We start from the raw sequence: 18,612 nt of genomic DNA, 5'->3' as shown, positions 1-18,612 counted from the left end.
GGCCTGGTCTATATAGGCTGTCTCACAGACAAACTCATGGGACCTCAAAATAACTTGTTGGTTTAATATTTCACCTTTTGTAAAATCCTATGAAGCATCAAGCCAAGAAAACAAATCCCACTAGAAGAAACTAGAAATCCCAACTCCTAAGCCGCTTTTTTCAATGATTGATAGTGAGAGGAACTCAAGCTGTCCTAGAGATAGTAACATGCTTTCAATCAGAAAAAGAGAGAAAGAGAGAGACGAGTACCTGTGCTATTGACTAATGCTTCGCATAACTTAAAAGTGAATAAGTAAATTGTAAAAAAAAATATAATTTACAATCTGAATAAGATCTAAAAGATTGAGGTGGACAATTAAGCCAGCGTGCTGTGCTATTGACCAGAGCCCTTGCGTGTCATGGTTCTACTGAACTCCTGTCTCTCTCACAAACATTTTCTTGTCAATAATTTTAGTACCCACCAATATCCTAAAGCAAAGACACCATTTAATTCATCAACTGATGCTGTTGTCTCCATGTTTATGGAAAAGATAGATTTGAAATTTATAAGTGCTCCAAAATATAACCTCACTTTACTGCTATGATAGGCCAGGTGTACTTCAGCTGCCGGATTCTGCCAAGATTTTTCTTGGTGTTTACTGTTCGGTGGGACACAATAGCTGTATTTATTGGCTAATTTGCTTTGCCTCTAATGTTTTCGATCCTGATATAATTCCATTCTTGTCACATTTGTCAGGCAGTGATAAATAAAATAATGCAGAGCTAGGAAATAGATGCCTTGTCTTGATATGTATCTCTAAATATCATTTCTTTATTATTATTTTTTTATATATATTATCTGTGCGTTTTGAACGGTTGGTGATGATGCGTGGGTATTGAAATTATTTTGATTCCCTATTCCTTCTCATCATTGGTCATTCAATATCATAAATGCATACTTGAAAAGGCCACCCACAGTGGGGAGAAATCTTGTCCTTGCTAGCCTTTAACATCACCCCTCATGCTTCTGATAAGATATCCATGTTGGTTCTCTTGTTTGATTCATAGGGTTAAAGTTGAATAGGAGGGTTTTGATTCTGCAACTTTAATATTTGAAACTAGCCTATAAATGGTTTAGTTCTGTTAAATTGTGACTTTTAGTTCTAAGGTTCAAAGGATTTTCCAGGTATTTAGCCTTATGGTGTAGGTCTGTTCTGTCTCCCCCGCATAGCAGGATCCTGGGGAAAGAATTGATCTGGGTTTAGGGATGTTTGATGGAGGAATGGCATTGACGTTCCACAAATTAAATTATTCATCAGTTCTTGCAGGTAATTTACAAAAGAATAGGACTCACTATAGAGCAAGATCAAATCCACCTGTGGATGTACACTTTTTATCAGTTCTCGTACAAATTGATGAGAGTAAAAATTCGCCACAATCCAAGAAGATTTCAGGTTCAGGTACTGCTCCAAAACGATATCAGAACCCCAATTCCCTGCTTAAACAGGCAAATACAGTTGGCATCATTGGAGGTGTATCTGTTTTATCTACTCTTATTTTCCTAGAAAAGCTTGTCTGGTGGAGCTCAAGAGACGGAGAGGAATGTATTCCTTTTGTTGTGTGCAGCGATCCTTCAATAGCTAGAGTGCTCCCATCACAGTCATTTACCAGCAGAAATGCTCGGATCGAATCAAATGTTGGCGTGTTCATTGAGAATTTGCAGCGTAAAAGGAAATTTCTTGAGCAGTCTGGTGCTCGTTGCCTAGTTATGCCATGCCATGTTTCACATGCGTGGTATGATAAGATATCTGAGGACTGTTTGCTGCCATTTTTTCATGTAGGTGATTGTGTTGCTAGTGAGCTCAAGGAAGCTAAGTTGAAGCCACTCGAAGCTGGGAGTAATGTGAGAATTGGGATGCTTGCTTCAAATTCAATTTTAACTGCTGGCTTTTATCAGGAAAAACTGCAGAATCAGGTACACTCATGAACTGGTTCTGTTGAGTAATTAGTATACTAATTATTTAAAAACTTTTAGCTTCTTTGTATTTTCTCTTAATATTAGAATGTGCAGGGATTTGAGGTTGTGTTGCCAGACAGGGCAACCATGGATCACATTCTAATTCCTGCAGTTGAAGCACTGAGTAGAAGAGACATGGAAGGGGCAAGAAATCTCTTAAGAATAGCAATCCAGATTCTTTTGGTGAGGGCAGTGAACGTAGTAATTCTTGCTTCTGATGAACTTCAGGGTCTTCTGCCTCACGATGAACCTCTTCTGAAAAAATGTATAGACCCCATGGATGCATTGGCCAGGTCAGCCATAAGATGGGCTAGGCATTAAGGCAAGGTACATAAGAATACTTGAAGGGAAATTGCAATCATCATCACTATCTGCTGATTTGAGGTGTAAAGGGTTCCTGAGATTTCCCCCACAATCGCCTGCAGTATTTTGCAAATAGCAATTCTGCTCGTATTTCCTGCTTAGTTTTCGCATCTTGGTGCCATTCGCTTATTTCAGCAAATTCTGTAAGATTTCATTAAATTTTTATGACTCTTCCGCGTTGTTTGAGTGATTATTTGATAGTCAAAATAAATTTCTTCAGAAAACATTCCACTTCGTTTGTTTGTTTTTTTTTTTTTTCATTTCTGTTACACAATTAAGAAACTAAACAAGGGCTTACTTAAAGATGTTTTGCTTCTGGGCTTTACCAAGTGAAGAAAACCAGAAGTGATGATAGTAGCTGGTATCTATCTTCTCGTGGAATAAAGGAAAAATTACCAGCCAGTGAATTGGTCAACAAAAGTTTGCCAAGCATACCTCAGCATTTCCAATTTTGTGGCGAAAAAGAAACTCTCAAGCACTTTTTCTTCCGATTTTCCCATTTAGTACAACTCTCCTCTCAGATTCTGGTTTACATTACTCAAGGGTGCTTCTATCCTACACAGTTGGGATGAACTGATTAATCCTCTTTCAGCACACCTTGTTGGTGATAATTTTATCCAACTGGTGATGTTTTTATGCTGGAGCATTTGGAAATGCAACTTGCTTTTGTTCAGAGGTCAAAAGCAGAATATTCAGGATGGGATCTACTCACCTCTCTCCTACCAAGAGATTCGATGCAGCAAAATCAGAATTGCATACCCGGAATAATCCCCAGCCTGTTGCTCCTCAAGTGTGGGTGCCCCCACCCATGAATGTGCTTAAAGCTAATTTTGATGCAGCTGTGGGAAGCAAAAATGATAGGAGCTTTTGCTACCATATTTTGTGATCATGGGGATACCCTCATGGATTGGAGCTGCCGATCCCAACCCATCCCCATCTGTTTGATCCTTCGATTATGGAGATTTTGGAAAGCCTAGCTTGCCGGAAAGCAATCTCACTAGCCACAGCTTGAGGGGATGGAAAAGTTATCTTGGAAGGAGACTGAAATTCTTATCAAAGCTCTCATGCAGCAGATTCTGGCGGACATTCAAAGTGTGGCTCATGATATCCACGAGCTGAGCAAAGGCCTGGACTTGGTTATTTTCTCTTTTGTAAAACGTTCCTGTAACAGAGCTGTGCACGAGGCAAAAAGCTCTTCACGATGGTTCCTTCACTTATAATCCTGTGTGCCAGCAGCAATTCATAATGGGCTCATTGCCTTCATGATTTCTTTCTATAGAAAAGGGGGGGAAAAGCATCAACTATCATACCATCTTTACAATAAAAAAAATATGTTTAATTTCAATGTCAATTAGTTCTAAAATTTTTTTCATCATCTCATATAAAAGATTACATACAGGCATATGTGATGAGGTTAAGTTACTAACCATAATATTGGCATGTATACGTAATACATTTATGAATCACTGGCTAGGTTTCTACCAATTTCATTGAAAAGCATGACTGCTACAAATTACACAGTGAACTGCTTGGCTGTTTCCATTTAACTTCAACTCCAATTGTTGAAGATTGATTAACCCAAGAAGAGATTAGGCGGTGAGCAATTGCAAAGGGGCCAGGGAAAAACATTGGAGCAAGCTCACCACTTTCTACATTAAAATCTGCCGATAAATTCTGTCCTTTCTCGACACCCCTGCACATCTGATCAACCTTGGCAGCTGCTGTTCTTTGTGCCTTCTCATATTCTGCAACCATCAATGCTTTTTGGACATCTTCTCTGCTGTGCCAAGTAGCATCTAGAAAAATGGTAAATTCAATAATATCATCATTTAACATCTCTGCCAGACCTAAAGCAATATCGTTCTTAGAAATCCATGCTAGCTTTAGTGATTCCTTCGACAATTACCAGCTATCAGAATCATAAGTCCAAAAACGTTGAATCCTAAACACGAGATATCCACATCTGCAACTTCCACTAGTTACATGCAAAGAAATATAAATTCTTTTTTTTTTTTTTGGTTAGGATTAAGCCTTAGTTGTTGTTGTTAAGAAATCTCAGATTCTTAATATGTGAAATTACAAAAAGTTGGGTTTTTCCCGGAGAAGGAAGGAGGATGGGGTGGGGTGGGGGGCAGCGGTGGTTGGGGGGTGGTGGTGTCTCAGGCTAGAATGCAAAAGTTCTCTCTCTCTCTCTCTTTTTTTCTTCATTAATATAGAGCAAACACTCCTTATCAGGCACTTTACCTATAACAAATGCAGAAACCAAAAACCATAAGATGAATGCATGGCATTTTCCGTTCAATATAGCATTTAAAATGAAAATGGGGTTTGACCAAGAAAGCCTGGAATTAAAATAAATTTTTCTAAGAGCAACTTAAAGAGAGCATAAAGTGAAAGTAATAAAATAATGCTCATTAATGCAGCTTGAATATGTAATAAGTGTCACTAGAAATACAACAGGGAGTATTTTTGGGTTAAGCTATAAGGAAAAATGGAATGGAATCAGAATTTGATTAGAACAACACATGAACTCCACACTTTTTTCCATATGAGAGGACGCATACACTCTTTTGACAATTTCCATATGTTCCATCAATCAGGTAAAATTTGAGAGTCAAGTTGTAAACATGTTTATTTATTTGTCATTGTTATTGTTGTCCCATCCACACCAACCACACCCCCCCCCCCCCCTCCTCTTCCCCTCTCTCTCTCCTCCTCCTTTTTCCCATATTAGGTGTCCAAAGCTTCAGCCCATCTGCATCAGTGTTGTGTAGACTGTAGACCCATAACCCATCTAGAGGTAACTAAATTTGGCACATTACTGCTCCATAGTTCGCTTCTGTAGGTTCTTGCATGAATTACTTAATTAACTCATATCATACAGCAATTATGCCCAAAGCCCGACAAATATTCATCACATCCATTTTCTCATGAATAAACAAGATAAAAATAGGGGGGGGAAGAACCTCTAGCTAAATAGCAGTAAGACATTAATTTATATTCAGAGAAAGGTAAAGTTCCAATAAATGATCAAAACAATTAACAAAGTTCTGCATTTTCAAGTACCTTCCAACTCTGCCTTGTCTACATTTATTTCAAGTGATTTTGCATAGGCAAAGAAACCCACCATGAGCTGGCATGGCATGCTATTTGGGCCAACTAACAAGAAATCAAATAAAGAGTACGATAATTAGCAGTATATTATATAAACAAATAAAAATTGACTAGCTATATGCACCATGGAAGTTTGCATAAGTAAATACAACATATTTCAGTTATGAAAATGCAGAAGCATATTATTTCACCTGCTAAACAATGACTTCCACACTCCATCTCAGGAGAGAAAAAAAGAACAATGATCAACTATCTCTAAGGTAAATAGTAGATACAAACAAGGTTTTCACATTTAGCTCTGTCGTTGAACCGGTGAAGGCCGATGATTAAAAGTTTAAAGTTCAACCAGGATCAAACTAACAATTAACAATTACAATTAGTAGTTTGATATATTTTATAAATAATAATTAAATTAAATCGAGTTAAATTTCAAAATGTAAATTTTTTTCCTAATAAGTAATTTAAAATTTTTAATTGGATTTTTAGATTTTAAATGGTAATATTTTATAGTAAAAGAAAGAATAAAATTTTCATAATAATAAATTTATATTAATGAAAAATAAACTTCAATACATTAAAATTTTACAGTAGAATAAATTAGAGAAAATTTTATATACTTTTTGCAATGTAAAAGATAATAAGATTAAGAAATAATTAAACATATTCAATTTAACATACTAATAAATAACTTATTGATATCATTAGTTAATCAAGTCAAGAAGTTGACGAAATCGAGAAACTTTCAGCTTTCTTTGCCATTATCATAGTTCAACTCTCAAGGCAAGCCAAGGTCTCAATTTTATTTTTAATGGAAGTCACGTGGCAGCTGCCTTAAGTGCCACATCATCCCATCAAAAACTGGTTAACCCACTAAACCGTCACTGGGTTGACTGGTTTAACTCTTACTTGGGTAATTTGGTGGTTTAAATCTGGTTCTTCGAGAAAATGGGTTTCTTAACAAGACTGGACCAGCTAGTGGTCCGGTTCCTGGTCTGACCGACCATCTGGTCCAGTCTGGTTTTGGCAATTATGGATACAACAATAAACTTGAAACAAAAATTAACAAGGCAACAAGCAACAATATAATAAATGACTAAATTTGTGTGAAATAAATTAAAAAAAAAAAAAGTGGGTGCAAAGGGCAGAAAGTTTAGATAAAATGGAACAAATGCATTGAATACCAATACTACATGGGTGAATAACGCCATGGTGCAAATTAATGTATTTCAAGTACATGCAAGAACACAAAAAGGACATGAATCAGTAAAAAAAGGACATGATTGCAATTTGCAAAAAAACAAGTAAGCACCAAGGCCCTAGAAATCAGTGGAACAACACACTAGCAACCACTACTTAATATAGGCCGGCAAAGACAGGTTGATTTTAGACAATCAACTAAGCCTTTATCTCAAGAATTTGAGGTCGGCTATATATGGATTCTCTTTCTCAATTTTAAACGATTTTGGATTAAATCCTCAGAAATGTGTAATGTTTCTAAGTCATGTTGTACTACTCTCCTCTAAATCAATTTAGGTCTACCCCTTCTTTTCTTTCTATCCGCTAACCTAATGTGCTCTACTTGTCTAACTGGAGCCTCCGTATGTCTACGCTTTACATGACCAAACCACCTCAATCTCCCTTCTCTCAACTTATCCTCAATTGGCACCACTCCTACCTTTTCTCTAATACTCTCATTACGGATTTTATCTAGTATAGTATGACCACTCATCCACCTTAATATTCTCATATTCTTAACTCTTATCTTAGATACATACGACGCCTTCAGTCCCCAACACTGACTACCATATAACATGACCGGTCGTATGGTTGTACGGTAAATTTTTTTTTTTCAACTTATTGGGAATCTTGCGATCACATAAAACTCCCGTGGCACTTCTCGCTTTAATCCTATAACTAACATCCTCCCCACATCCTCCATCTACTTGAAGGATTAAGCCGAGATATTTAAAGTGATTACTTTGGAGCAGTACCACTCCATCCAAACGAACTCCTTCCCTATCACCAGTTCGGCTTTCATTGAACTTGCAATGCATGTATTCTGTCTTCGTTCTACTTAACTTAAAACCCTTTGACTCTAGAGTATGTCTCCAAAGCTCTAGCTTTCTATTGACTTCTTCTCGCATCTCATCTATTAAAACTATATCATTTGCAAACATCATGCACCAAGAGATACTCTCTTGTATATGTTTCGTCAATTCATCTAAAACTAATATAAAAAGGTAAGAGCTTACAGCTGAACCTTAGTGTAATCCAATTGAGATAGGAAAATCTCTTATTCTCCTCTCACTGTGCGCACAATAGTAGTTGCTTCTTCATACATATCTTTTAACACTTTTATGTATCTAATAGATGCCCTCTTTTGTTCTAACACTCTCAATATAACATCTCTTGGAACACTATCATAAGTCTTCTCCAAATCGATAAAAACCATGTGTAGATCTTTCTTCACATCTCTATATTTCTTTATCAAGCTTCTAATGAAAAAGATCGCTTCCATAATTGAACGACCGAGCATAAAGCCAAATTGATTAGGAGAGATAGAAGTGTCATGACGTAGTCGATGTTCCATAACTCTTTCCCACAACTTCATAGTATGGCTCATGAGTTTAATTTCCCTATAGTTTGAGCAACTCTGTATATCTCCCTTATTTTTAAAAATAAATACTAAAATACTCATCCTCCATTCATCAGGCATTTTCTTTGAGTTTAGAATCTTATTAAATAATTTAGTTAACCATGCTACTCTCATATCTCCCAAACACTTCCACACTTCAATTGGTATTCCATCGGGTCCACAGGCTTTACTCACTTTCATTCTCTTAAGTGCTTCCTTTACTTCTAAAAATCTAATTCTTCTAGTATAATTCACATTCTTTTCTATTGCTCTGTAATCTATATTCACGCTATTACCACTTTGACTATTGTTAAAGAGATTATCAAAATAATTTCTCCATCTTTCTTTAATATCCTCAACTTTCACCAATACTTTTCCTTCTTTATCCTTATCTTTCTTTAATGTCCTCATCTTTCACCAATACTTTTCCTTCTTTATCCTTAATGCACCTAACTTGATTGAGATCTTAACATTTATTTTCTCTCCTCCTTACTAATCTATAAATATCTTTCTCTCTATCTTTAGTTTCAAGTTTCTTATATAACTTTTCAAAGGTCTGCGCTCTTGCTTGACTAACTGTCTTTTTTGCCTCTTTCTTTGCTATCTTGTACTGTTCATATACCTCATTATTATCACACTTAGATAATTTCTTATACCATTCCCTCTTTCTCTTCACTGCCTTTTGTACTTCTTCATTCTACCATCATCTCTCTTTTGAGGGTGGTCCATGTCCTCTAGACTCTCCAAATACTTTTTTAGCTACTTCTTTAATCTTTGATGCCATCTGTATCTACATATCATTTGCCTCCACATCCAACTTCCATGCTTCAGACTTGAGAAGCTCATTTTTGAACTTCACTTGCTTTACTCTTTTGAACTCCCACCACTTTATTCAAGCTACACTATTTCTTCTAACCTTACTTGAATTATTCCTAAACTTGACATCCAATACCACTAACCGATGTTGACTTATTAAAGCCTCTCCTGCAATGACCTTGCAATCCTTGCATAGAGCTTTATTTGTCTTTTTGGTTAAGAGGAAGTCAATTTGGCTTTTATATTGCCCACTTTTAAAAGTAACTAAATGTGACTCTCTTTTTATAAAGTAGGTAGTTGCTAGTATTAAGTCATATGCCATAGCAAAATCCAGGATACTTTTTCCCTCTTCATTTCGGCTGTCAAAACCAAAACCTCCATGAGTATTCTCATAACCTTGTCTATCATTTTCTACATGTCCATTCAAATCTCCACCGATGAAAACATTCTCTTCATTCGATCTGTTTTGCATTAAATCATCCATATCTTCCTTAAACCTTCGTTTACTCTCACTATCTAGTCCTATTTGTGGGGTATAAGCACTAACTACATTTATTGTTTCTTCTTCTAGTACTAGCTTTACTAGTATAATTCTATCTCCTACTCTTTTCACAGTTATTACAGCATCTTTTAATGTCCTGTCTATGATTATGCCCACTCCGTTCTTTTTTCTCTCCTTTCCGATAAACCACAATTTGTACCATGAATTACCCACTTCCTCACTTTTCTCTCCTACCCATTTAGTCTCTTGAATTATCTTATTATTCTTTAAACTACTGCTACAATCAAAATTAAGTATACAAACAAATGGTCATAAAAATGATCACACATGAGATGTGGATATGATGATACCTGGCCATGGCTGGGAACTATGATAGACAACTTCTCCCACTTCAATACTAGTCTCCTCCCATGTTTCTCTCCTAATTGCCTCTTCTAAGCTTTCTCCTGGCTAAAGGCAATAGAAATATTCTAAAAACGAAAATAATTGAGAGAGAGAAGAGAGAGAATAAAATAACGGGTAACTTATCTCTAGTGATAGAATCACACAGCTATATTGGGTAGTTATGAGCACCACTTGCGCTGCTTTATATTAAAGGAATGCTTCAAACATTAGACAAAAATTGAAGGTGGCCTAGACTCATACCTCTATGAAACCAGCTAAGCAACTCCACATTCGGGGTACAAATCTTGACTGTCTGCTTAGAAGGACACGGTCATTTTCTCTATCAATAACCAACATGATCACCACCTTATTGTAACAAAACATGGGGTCAAGAAAGCAATGTGGAAATTAATGCATCAACCATCTAAGAATTTCAAACTACAGTAGCAGCCAAGAGACAAAAGCGATGCTCTACCGGATCAACACGAGGGTAAATCATCTTTCTGCATAGTTCATTAGAGCACTGCTTCCATCTCCCAGCTTCCATAGGGACTGCTTTTGCTCCACAGTGTCCACAAAAACGTGCTAAATTATGCCATTCTAGCAATGCCCTTGCCTAACCGAAATGAAAACCAAATAATATATATGCAAACCTTAACAAGTCAAGTGGCATAACATATGCACTAATTGAATAGGAATATGCTAGCAGACAAGGATCCAACATGATCAGTAGAACTTTGAATAATATAAGAATGAGGAAAGATAATGGGAAGAAAGCCATAAAGCCATCAACAACAAGGTTTCCAAATGTAAACCCAAGAAGAAACAATTAAGTAAACAAATTTCTATGGCAAGAGATTTTCTATTAAATGTGGAAAAAAGATAAACAAATTGGGACAAGAACGTGTCATAAACTTGATCAATAAAACTAAAACTTTCCAAAGTAGATTATCAATAACTATCCACTGAATATTTATGTCACCTATGAGGATCTTCCAAAGTCCTTATAAGCAAAATGCTTGTATGATGCATTAAAAAAATGATATAATGATGTGTAAAATTGTCTTGCTGTAAATGAATCTCAACCATGTACTAACCCTTAGTGAAAAACTCAAATCTTTTATAAAGATTAAGGAAAAAATGAATGCAAGTGTGACAATAATTCATCATTTTAAAGAAAATATGGGGGGAAAGAGTCACAAATTTAAGATATAGCAACCTAGACTACGAAAGACTAAATTATTGACGTTGATTTATGCAACTACAAATTTAAAAGGGTGACCCAATGCATGAAGAGGGCATGACGTTAAAGTCACAAGTGGAACAACTTTACCATTAAACAAAAAGTTATTGTTTGCCCCTTCAATATAGTCAATTTCATTCAGATTTTTTATATTATCTAATTATAATCTCTTAATATTTTATATTTTTATTTTAATCTCTATATTTTTATTTTTATCGATCTACGCCCCCCCTTCTTCGCCCTTCCCCTCCCCAAAAAAAAAGCCAAATTTCTAGTTACGCCCCTGCTGGCTCCAATCCATGGCCACCCTGAATGAACACAAAAATTGCACCAACTATGCTAACCCCAGTAAACATGTCTCAAGTAAGAAGATACAACAGCTTAAATTCTGAAATCAGAACTTTAGATTTTCATCTCTGACTTTGAACAAAATGCATGCAGTTTAACCAATGTTTTGCTAAATGAACAACTATAAAACTCAAAAGATGCAAATTCATGTTACTATTAAACCCAATCTAGAGTTGGACCAAATTTACTCTCATCCCAAACTCTATCTGATAAAACGAGGTCTTGGAATTCTAACTAATCCAACGAGATACACCAAAAACAAGACATTAATTACCAGAATGTAAATGAACTATAATTCTAATTTAATAACCATAACGACTTACATGACCCGCAATAGCCAAATCCCCCATGGCCCGCTTATCAGCCCAATCCGTAGCCACCATAAGCGTCCTCAACTCAACAAAGCAAAATTGCTTGCTACCAAATTCAGTGATCAAATTACCCTCCGTAGAAACATCAACTGCCCAATAAACCACATCCTCCTCAGCCCTTGAACCCAGATAAACCAAACTCTCTCCTCTCAATTCAACCCCAGAACTAGCCAACAAACTTTTACAATCAGCTAAACTGATCCAAGCCAGGTGCCAACTTGGCACTAAATCACCATCGCCACTGGAAGAGGCAAGCGGCCTACCCTTTCTAAATGGTAAAACCTTGAAATGAACGGACGATAATTGGTGGGTATTGTCCAAAAGTTGAATCTTGAGGGTTTCAAGGGCTAAGGTAGGTGATAAAGGATCAGTAGGTTTGAGGGTTTTGGATCTTATAGGGTTGCCAGCAAAGGCATGGTATTGAAGGTTTATGGACATGGTGGCGGTTGTGGCAGTGAAAAATGGAAGAGCTCTTGTTAAGGTGGTATTGATTGAGAGTTTTTTGGAGACAGAACAGAGAAGAGTACTTGTAGAAGATGAAAAGAGGAAAGAGAACATGATTCTCTTTGTTGCATCGGCCGGTTAAATTTTGCTAGTATTGTTTGTTTGAAGATACAGAAAGAAAGAGTTCGGTGATGAATGACGAATACGATGACGCGGTTCCTGATTTAGAGCTTAGGACACGCGCGGGAACTATTGCTATCCGACTTGAATTGGGTAAATATGCGCGCTGTCTCAATTTTATGCTTTTTTTTTTTTTTTATAAAAATCACTAAATTTTAATTTTTTTTTATATAATTTTCTCAATTTTAATTTAATTTCATAAAAATTATTATAATATATGGTTAAGAGTTTTCAACTTAATTTATTAACTTATTAATTATTTTATAAAAAAAATTATTTTATTTTATTAATTTTAAAACAAAATAAGATATATAAAATACATTCAATTACTTTCATTGCCATCAAATTTTTTTTTTTTCATTTCTTCTTCATTAACCACTAGCATATAGTTAAGTAATTTTATTTATAATATTTAATTTCTGATTATAGTAATTTTTATAAAATTAAATTAAAATTTAATAAATTTTATAAAAAAAATTAAAATTTTATAATTTTTATAAAAATACTTATAAAGTTGAACAATTGCGTGCGGTAATTATCTAATTTGGATTATTAAATTTGTCCTAACAGAAATTTTTTTTTTTTAATATATGATATAGTATGGACTATGTTTTGGATGTATTGCCATCCTGAGAAATCCATTGAGCACGTAAATGCTTGCATTGCAGTAAGCCTTAGACATAGTTATTTTCTTCCTTGGTTTTCTTCCCCTTTTTTCTCTTAGAATAGCCAAGTTTCGTACATTTTCGAAGACTATCCTTGCCCTTTGAGGGAGGGGAACGTAATGGTCTTCCTCATCTAATTGAGATTCGTCCTCCCTTATCTGGATGGGAGTAAATAGTGATTTTGTCTTATGGTTTGGCACGATTGGGCGAAAAGGATAAGGTTTTTGTGTTAATTTGAATTGTGGCTACTCTGCTTGTCATCGCTTAGTTATGAAGCTCGGTATGGGTCTTAGTTTTCTGTATGCAGTTGAGGAGAACTCTTACGATTTGTTGGTTACAACTTTGGGATATGCTTCTACACTATGATTAGGTCGTCTTAAGGACCAATAATGGTCCAAGAGCTCTGCCGCAACATCCTTACCTTTATAGGTTGCCGCAACACCCAATCCAAAATTAATAAGATTATTTTTATAATTTTAATAATTATTTTATTTTTTTTATCTTTATCCAAACAACATAAATTTAAGTAGATTATCATTTATTGTACCTTTTTAAATACAATAACATTAAAAAATTATACCTTATCTTATATTATTTTATTTTATTTTAAAAAATTAAAAAATTATTATTTAATATTTATATTTTAATGAAATAACTATTTAATCTCTATATTTTAAAAAATATACTATTTAATCCTTATATTTTATTTATTTTAAACTATTTAGTCCCTCCACCAAATTTTTCAATAGTTAAAAGTATTTAATATCATCAAACTACTATTTATTCACTCTATTTTAATGAAATTAATTAATTAATTTTTATATTTTAAAAAATACATTAGTTAATCCATGAAATTTAGTTCCATTAACTCTTTAGTTCCTCATGTTATTTTTTTTATACCCAAATTATTTTGTCCCTCTTTCTCTTATTTCTCACTCTCTATATTTCTTTTTCTTTACACTCACACCCTTCTCCCCCTCATTTTCTCTTTATTTTTTTTTAATCTTTTTGCTATAAATTAGTATAAACTGTGTGCATAAAAAAAAGTTAGTCAATTTCTCTAGATTTTCAATAAATCAAAGTAATAATTTAGGAAAGTTATTTTCTAATAGAGAATATATAAAAATAATATCTAGAAAATTGAATAAAACTACTTGAACAATTTAAAAAATATATAAATTCAGATTTAGTCTCCATAAAGTAAAATTTTACTTTTATCTAAAAATATAATTTTTAAATTATTGTGTTTTCAAAATATATGGACTAATTAATTAGTTTCACTAAAATAGATAGATTATATAGTAATATTTTTTAAAATACAAAATCAACTATTTTATTGTATTAAAATAAAAGAATAAAATAGTGGTTAGATAAACATTTACTAACAAAAAAATTTGATGAAAAAATTTAATAAATTAACGAAAACAAAAAAAAATTAAATAATATAATTTTTAAAATATAAAAATTAAATAATTAATTTCATCAAAATATAATAATTAATAATAATTTTTTCTAAAAAATTTCACCCTATTTCCTTACACTTCTCGCAAATAAAGTGTTAGTTTTCTTTGTTTTTGATCGACTCATTTGAATCCCTTGCTAATTTGAACTTTTTAACGTGAGCGCCTGCATCGATAAAAAGGGTGCCCCACTAATGTATCAAAAAATTAATTTAAAATTAATAATTTGATTTAATTTAATTTTTAATTTTAAAAAATTCAATTTATTTGACTAATTAATTTTTTTAAGGGTATAAAATAGATTAAGGGCCTTTTATAAAAAAGAAAATTAGAAAAAAAATTGTAAAGAAAATAAAATTTCTATAATAAAAATTACTATTTTTTGTATAAATATTTTTCATATAAAAAAAAGAAAATTATTTATGTATTTTTCATGTTTTGATAGGAAAAAAGTGAAGAAAATAAATAATTATATTTTTAATATTATATTAAATAAATAAATTTATATTAAAAATTGATTATTTTGAATAGTAAGATATAATTTTATAGTTGAATAATTTTTTATTCAAAATAGGTTTTTATAATATAATTCTTTATATTATAATAAAATTATACTAGTTAAATAATAATGTATTTTTATATTAAATATATGTTTTGCTATATATATGAATAAATAATTTAATTAGGCATATTTCTAATTTGAAATTAAAAATTAAAATAAATTAAATAAAAAATAGTTTGCAAAAGTACAAATAAGAGTATAGAGAAAAAAAAATAACACTGCTTTTATTTTTTAAAAATAAAATGACTCATTTTTTTTAAATATTTTTCACACAAATTCTTATAAATTTTTTTCTTTATTATTTTCTTTCTCACAAGATAAAGAAATTAGATTTTTAATTTTTTTTTTCTTTTTCTTTCTACAAAATAAGAGAATTAATTTTTTTTCTTTTATTTTTATTTACCCTTTCCCTTATTACAAAAATCAATTAATTTATTTTTTTAATTAATTATTATTAAATCTCAAATTAAAATTAAAAATAAAAATATAATTAAAATTAATCTAAAATAAGCTCAAAATAAGTTTAGAAAACAAACTTAAGAGAGCTCAAATCAAACTAATTTGATTTGATTTAGTCTACTGAAAACTTCAATTTGATTTTCTACCTAATTTAGTTCTGCTCAATTTAATTCAACCCAGATAAACCAAACTCTCTTCTCTCAATTCAACCCCAGCACTAGCCAACAAACTTTTACAATCAACCAAACTGATCCAAGCAAGGTGCCAATTTGGCACTAAATCACCATCACCACTTGGAAGAGGCAAGCGGCCTACCCTTTCTAAATGGTAAAACCTTGAAATTAACGGACGATAATTGGTGGGTACCGTCCAAAAGTTGAGTCTTGAGGGTTTCAAGGGCTAAGGTAGGTGATAAAGGATCAGTAGGTTTGAGGGTTTTGGATCTTATAGGGTTGCCAGTAAAGGCATGGGATTTAAGGTTTATGGACATGGTGGTCGTTGTGGCAGTGAAAAATGGAACAGCTCTTGTTAAGGTGCTATTGATTGAGAGTTTTTTGGAGAGAGGACAGAGGAGAGTAGTTGTAGAAGATGAAAAGAGGAGATAGAACATGATTCTCTTTGTTCCATCGGGGGTTTAAATTTTGCTAGTTTTTTTTGTTTGAAGACACAGAAAGAAAGAGTTCGGTGATGAATGACGAGTACGATGACTCGTTTTGGCCCTGACTTAGAATTTAGGACACGCGTGGCAGCTATTGGTATCCCATTTGGATTTGTGAATTTGCACTAGCAGACGAGTTTTTATTTTATTTTATTTTATTATATATATATATATTTTTTAATGATATGGTATGGACTATGGGCTTGAATGTTTTGGGCGTGTGTTCCGATCCCGACAAATCTATTGAGCATGGATATGCGTGCCTGCATCGTGGTAAAGTTGTTCTATCTATTCTCCGCTGGTTTTCTTTCCGACTTTTCTCTGAGAACAGCAAAGCTTCGTAGATTTCAAAGACTTTCCTTGCCCTTTGGGGGAGGAGAAGATAATGGTCTACCTCATCCAATGGAGGTCTGTCGGCCTCACTATACGTGTAATTTACTCATGTTATGTATATTATCTTTTCATAAATATACTTTGATCGTGTCATTTTGTAACTTATATGCATGATAAAAGGATTATCGCATCTAATATCATAATAAAGACGTTTTTGATATACAAGATCTTCTGACGGGATAAGTGTAGAATATACGTGACTCTGATTGCACAAATATAATACACCTTTTAAGGTTTTTAGAAGAATAAAGAATAATTAAAATGACATAAATAGAAACAAGAGAGGGATTTTTTTATTTCTTAGAGGAAAGCTTGATTACAACTGAGCTGAGAGTCTCCTTATATAGACTGAGAGACTCTAATTTTTACAGGCAGTCGGATAGTAACCTGCTACCGACACTCTTAAAGTAAAACATACACACTATAATAACATGGCCGATAAACTTTTAACTTTAATTATGCAGTTATTGACAGGTTGAGAGTTTGATGGTCAGAATCATCCGAGTCATCAATTTCAAAAAAATGCTTGGACCATTATCCATATTCTGTGAGAGAAATTAGTCAGCATTCTGGATGGCTTCACGGACTTCAATATCCACTTGCCAGATTGGATTAGATCAATTTATTGATTCATTTTCAAGGAATTGAATAGGTCCAAGGGACATATAGTTCACATAAGGAATTCACACGAGAAAGAGTTAAAGGTTAGTAATTATTTATCTCACAAAAATATTCAGCTAACTGTCTTCTCGGAGGTCCATAGGCCATGCTGATAGCTTCTTTATGCTTCGCTTGTCATCGCTTGACTGTGAAGTTCGGTATGAGTCTTGGTTTATTCTATGTGATTGAGGACAACTCTCATGATTCGTTGGTTGCAACTCTAGAATACACTTCTACACTACGATTGGGTTGTTTTGAGGACCAACGATGGTCTAAAAGCTCCGCAGCAACATCCTTAACCAAGATAGAGTTGACGTACTCTGTTTTGGAATTCTTTGTGTTCATCGCTGTTGGATGGGCTGTCGAACTATGATGGGAATTGTGCTCTTTGTGTGGCCGATAATGTGCTTGGCTTCGATTGCAGTGTAGCTCTTTCGATAGAAGCGAATCCAAGATGGTCAGCAGCATGTTTTCTTTTTTTTTTTTTTCATCCCTACAATTAAGGTTTAAGGTTGGGGAAGGATTGGTTGTTAGGTTGGTTTGGTTGAGTTGAATCGGTTCGATTTGGGATGGTTGACTCTCGTGGGCTTATTTCTTGTTCCACAGTGTGAGCATAGTTTCTTTTGTTTTGATAGACTCATTTTGTATCTCTTGCCAATTTTGACTTTTAATGTAAGAATGCATGTTAATATATATACCTGCATTGAGAAAAAGGAAGCCCAGTAAGGTAAAAAAAATTAATTAAATAAATTAATTTAAAATTTTTATTTGACTTTTTAATAATTTGATTTTTAATTTTAAAATATTCAATTTATTTGACTCAATTCAGTATTTTAAGGATATAAAAAATCTTTTTTCTATAAAAAAAAGAAAGAAAGTTATTTACATATTTTTCATGGAAAAAAAGTGAGAAAATAAAATTATTACATTTTTAATATTATGTTTATATTAAATAAATAAAATTATATTAAAAAATGACTATATTGAATAGTAAGATATAATTTTACAGTGGAATAGTATGATAAATTATTTATAATATAATTTTCTAGTTGAATAATTTTTTTATTCAAAATAGTTATTTATAATATAATTCTTTATTTATATTAAAATTATAATAATTGAATAATAATTTATTTTCATATAATTTATTTTCATATCAAACTTAGGTTTTGATATATATATATATATATATGAATAAATATTTTTATTAGGCATATTTTATTTTGAAATTAAAAATTAAAATAAAATAGCTTATAAAATTAAAATTAAAATAAACTAAATTAAAAAATAGTTTGTAGAAGTATATATGAAAGTATAGTTGCTTTTTTCTGTCTAAAATGACTCAAAATGCTTTTCAA

The 18,612-nt window shown here is 32.9% G+C and overlaps 2 protein-coding genes across 3 annotated transcripts; one reads left to right on the top strand and one right to left on the bottom strand.

The window, feature by feature from the left end:
• The first annotated feature begins 725 nt into the window (after positions 1-725).
• Positions 726-3,705, top strand: LOC110655676 (uncharacterized). Of its 2 annotated transcripts, none has more exons than XM_058140267.1 (2): positions 726-1,955; positions 2,043-3,705. In XM_058140267.1, the coding sequence occupies exons 1-2, from the start codon at positions 1,248-1,250 to the stop codon at positions 2,316-2,318; spliced, it is 984 nt and encodes a 327-aa protein (XP_057996250.1). In that variant the 5' UTR covers positions 726-1,247; the 3' UTR covers positions 2,319-3,705. The 2 variants fall into 2 exon arrangements, with proteins under 2 accessions (XP_057996250.1, XP_021667801.2); XM_021812109.2 differs by having other exon boundaries at positions 744-1,955; positions 2,052-3,705.
• LOC110655675 (nudix hydrolase 19, chloroplastic) lies at positions 3,675-12,464 on the bottom strand. The gene is made up of 6 exons (XM_021812106.2): positions 11,726-12,464; positions 10,287-10,427; positions 10,073-10,177; positions 9,778-9,877; positions 5,427-5,519; positions 3,675-4,156 (listed from the first exon to the last, which is right to left on the bottom strand). The coding sequence occupies exons 1-6, from the start codon at positions 12,329-12,331 to the stop codon at positions 3,867-3,869; spliced, it is 1,335 nt and encodes a 444-aa protein (XP_021667798.2). The 5' UTR covers positions 12,332-12,464; the 3' UTR covers positions 3,675-3,866.
• Positions 12,465-18,612: the final 6,148 nt, after the last annotated feature.

The sequence above is a fragment of the Hevea brasiliensis genome, chromosome 17, assembly GCF_030052815.1.
Source record: "Hevea brasiliensis isolate MT/VB/25A 57/8 chromosome 17, ASM3005281v1, whole genome shotgun sequence".
NCBI lineage: Eukaryota > Viridiplantae > Streptophyta > Magnoliopsida > Malpighiales > Euphorbiaceae > Hevea > Hevea brasiliensis.
This window is presented reverse-complemented; position numbering and strand designations above follow the sequence as displayed.

Excerpts from the sequence above, each read along its gene's own strand:
- LOC110655676 (XM_058140267.1), top strand. The coding sequence starts at position 1,248 with ATGTTTGATGGAGGAATGGCATTGACGTTCCACAAATTAAATTATTCA. Across the intron at positions 1,956-2,042 it reads AGGAAAAACTGCAGAATCAG|AATGTGCAGGGATTTGAGGT; the intron begins GTACACTCATGA and ends TCTTAATATTAG.
- LOC110655675 (XM_021812106.2), bottom strand. The coding sequence starts at position 12,331 with ATGTTCTCTTTCCTCTTTTCATCTTCTACAAGTACTCTTCTCTGTTCT. Across the intron at positions 10,178-10,286 it reads TTTACCCTCGTGTTGATCCG|GTGGTGATCATGTTGGTTAT; the intron begins GTAGAGCATCGC and ends TGTTACAATAAG. Across the intron at positions 4,157-5,426 it reads AGACAAGGCAGAGTTGGAAG|ATGCTACTTGGCACAGCAGA; the intron begins GTACTTGAAAAT and ends CCATTTTTCTAG.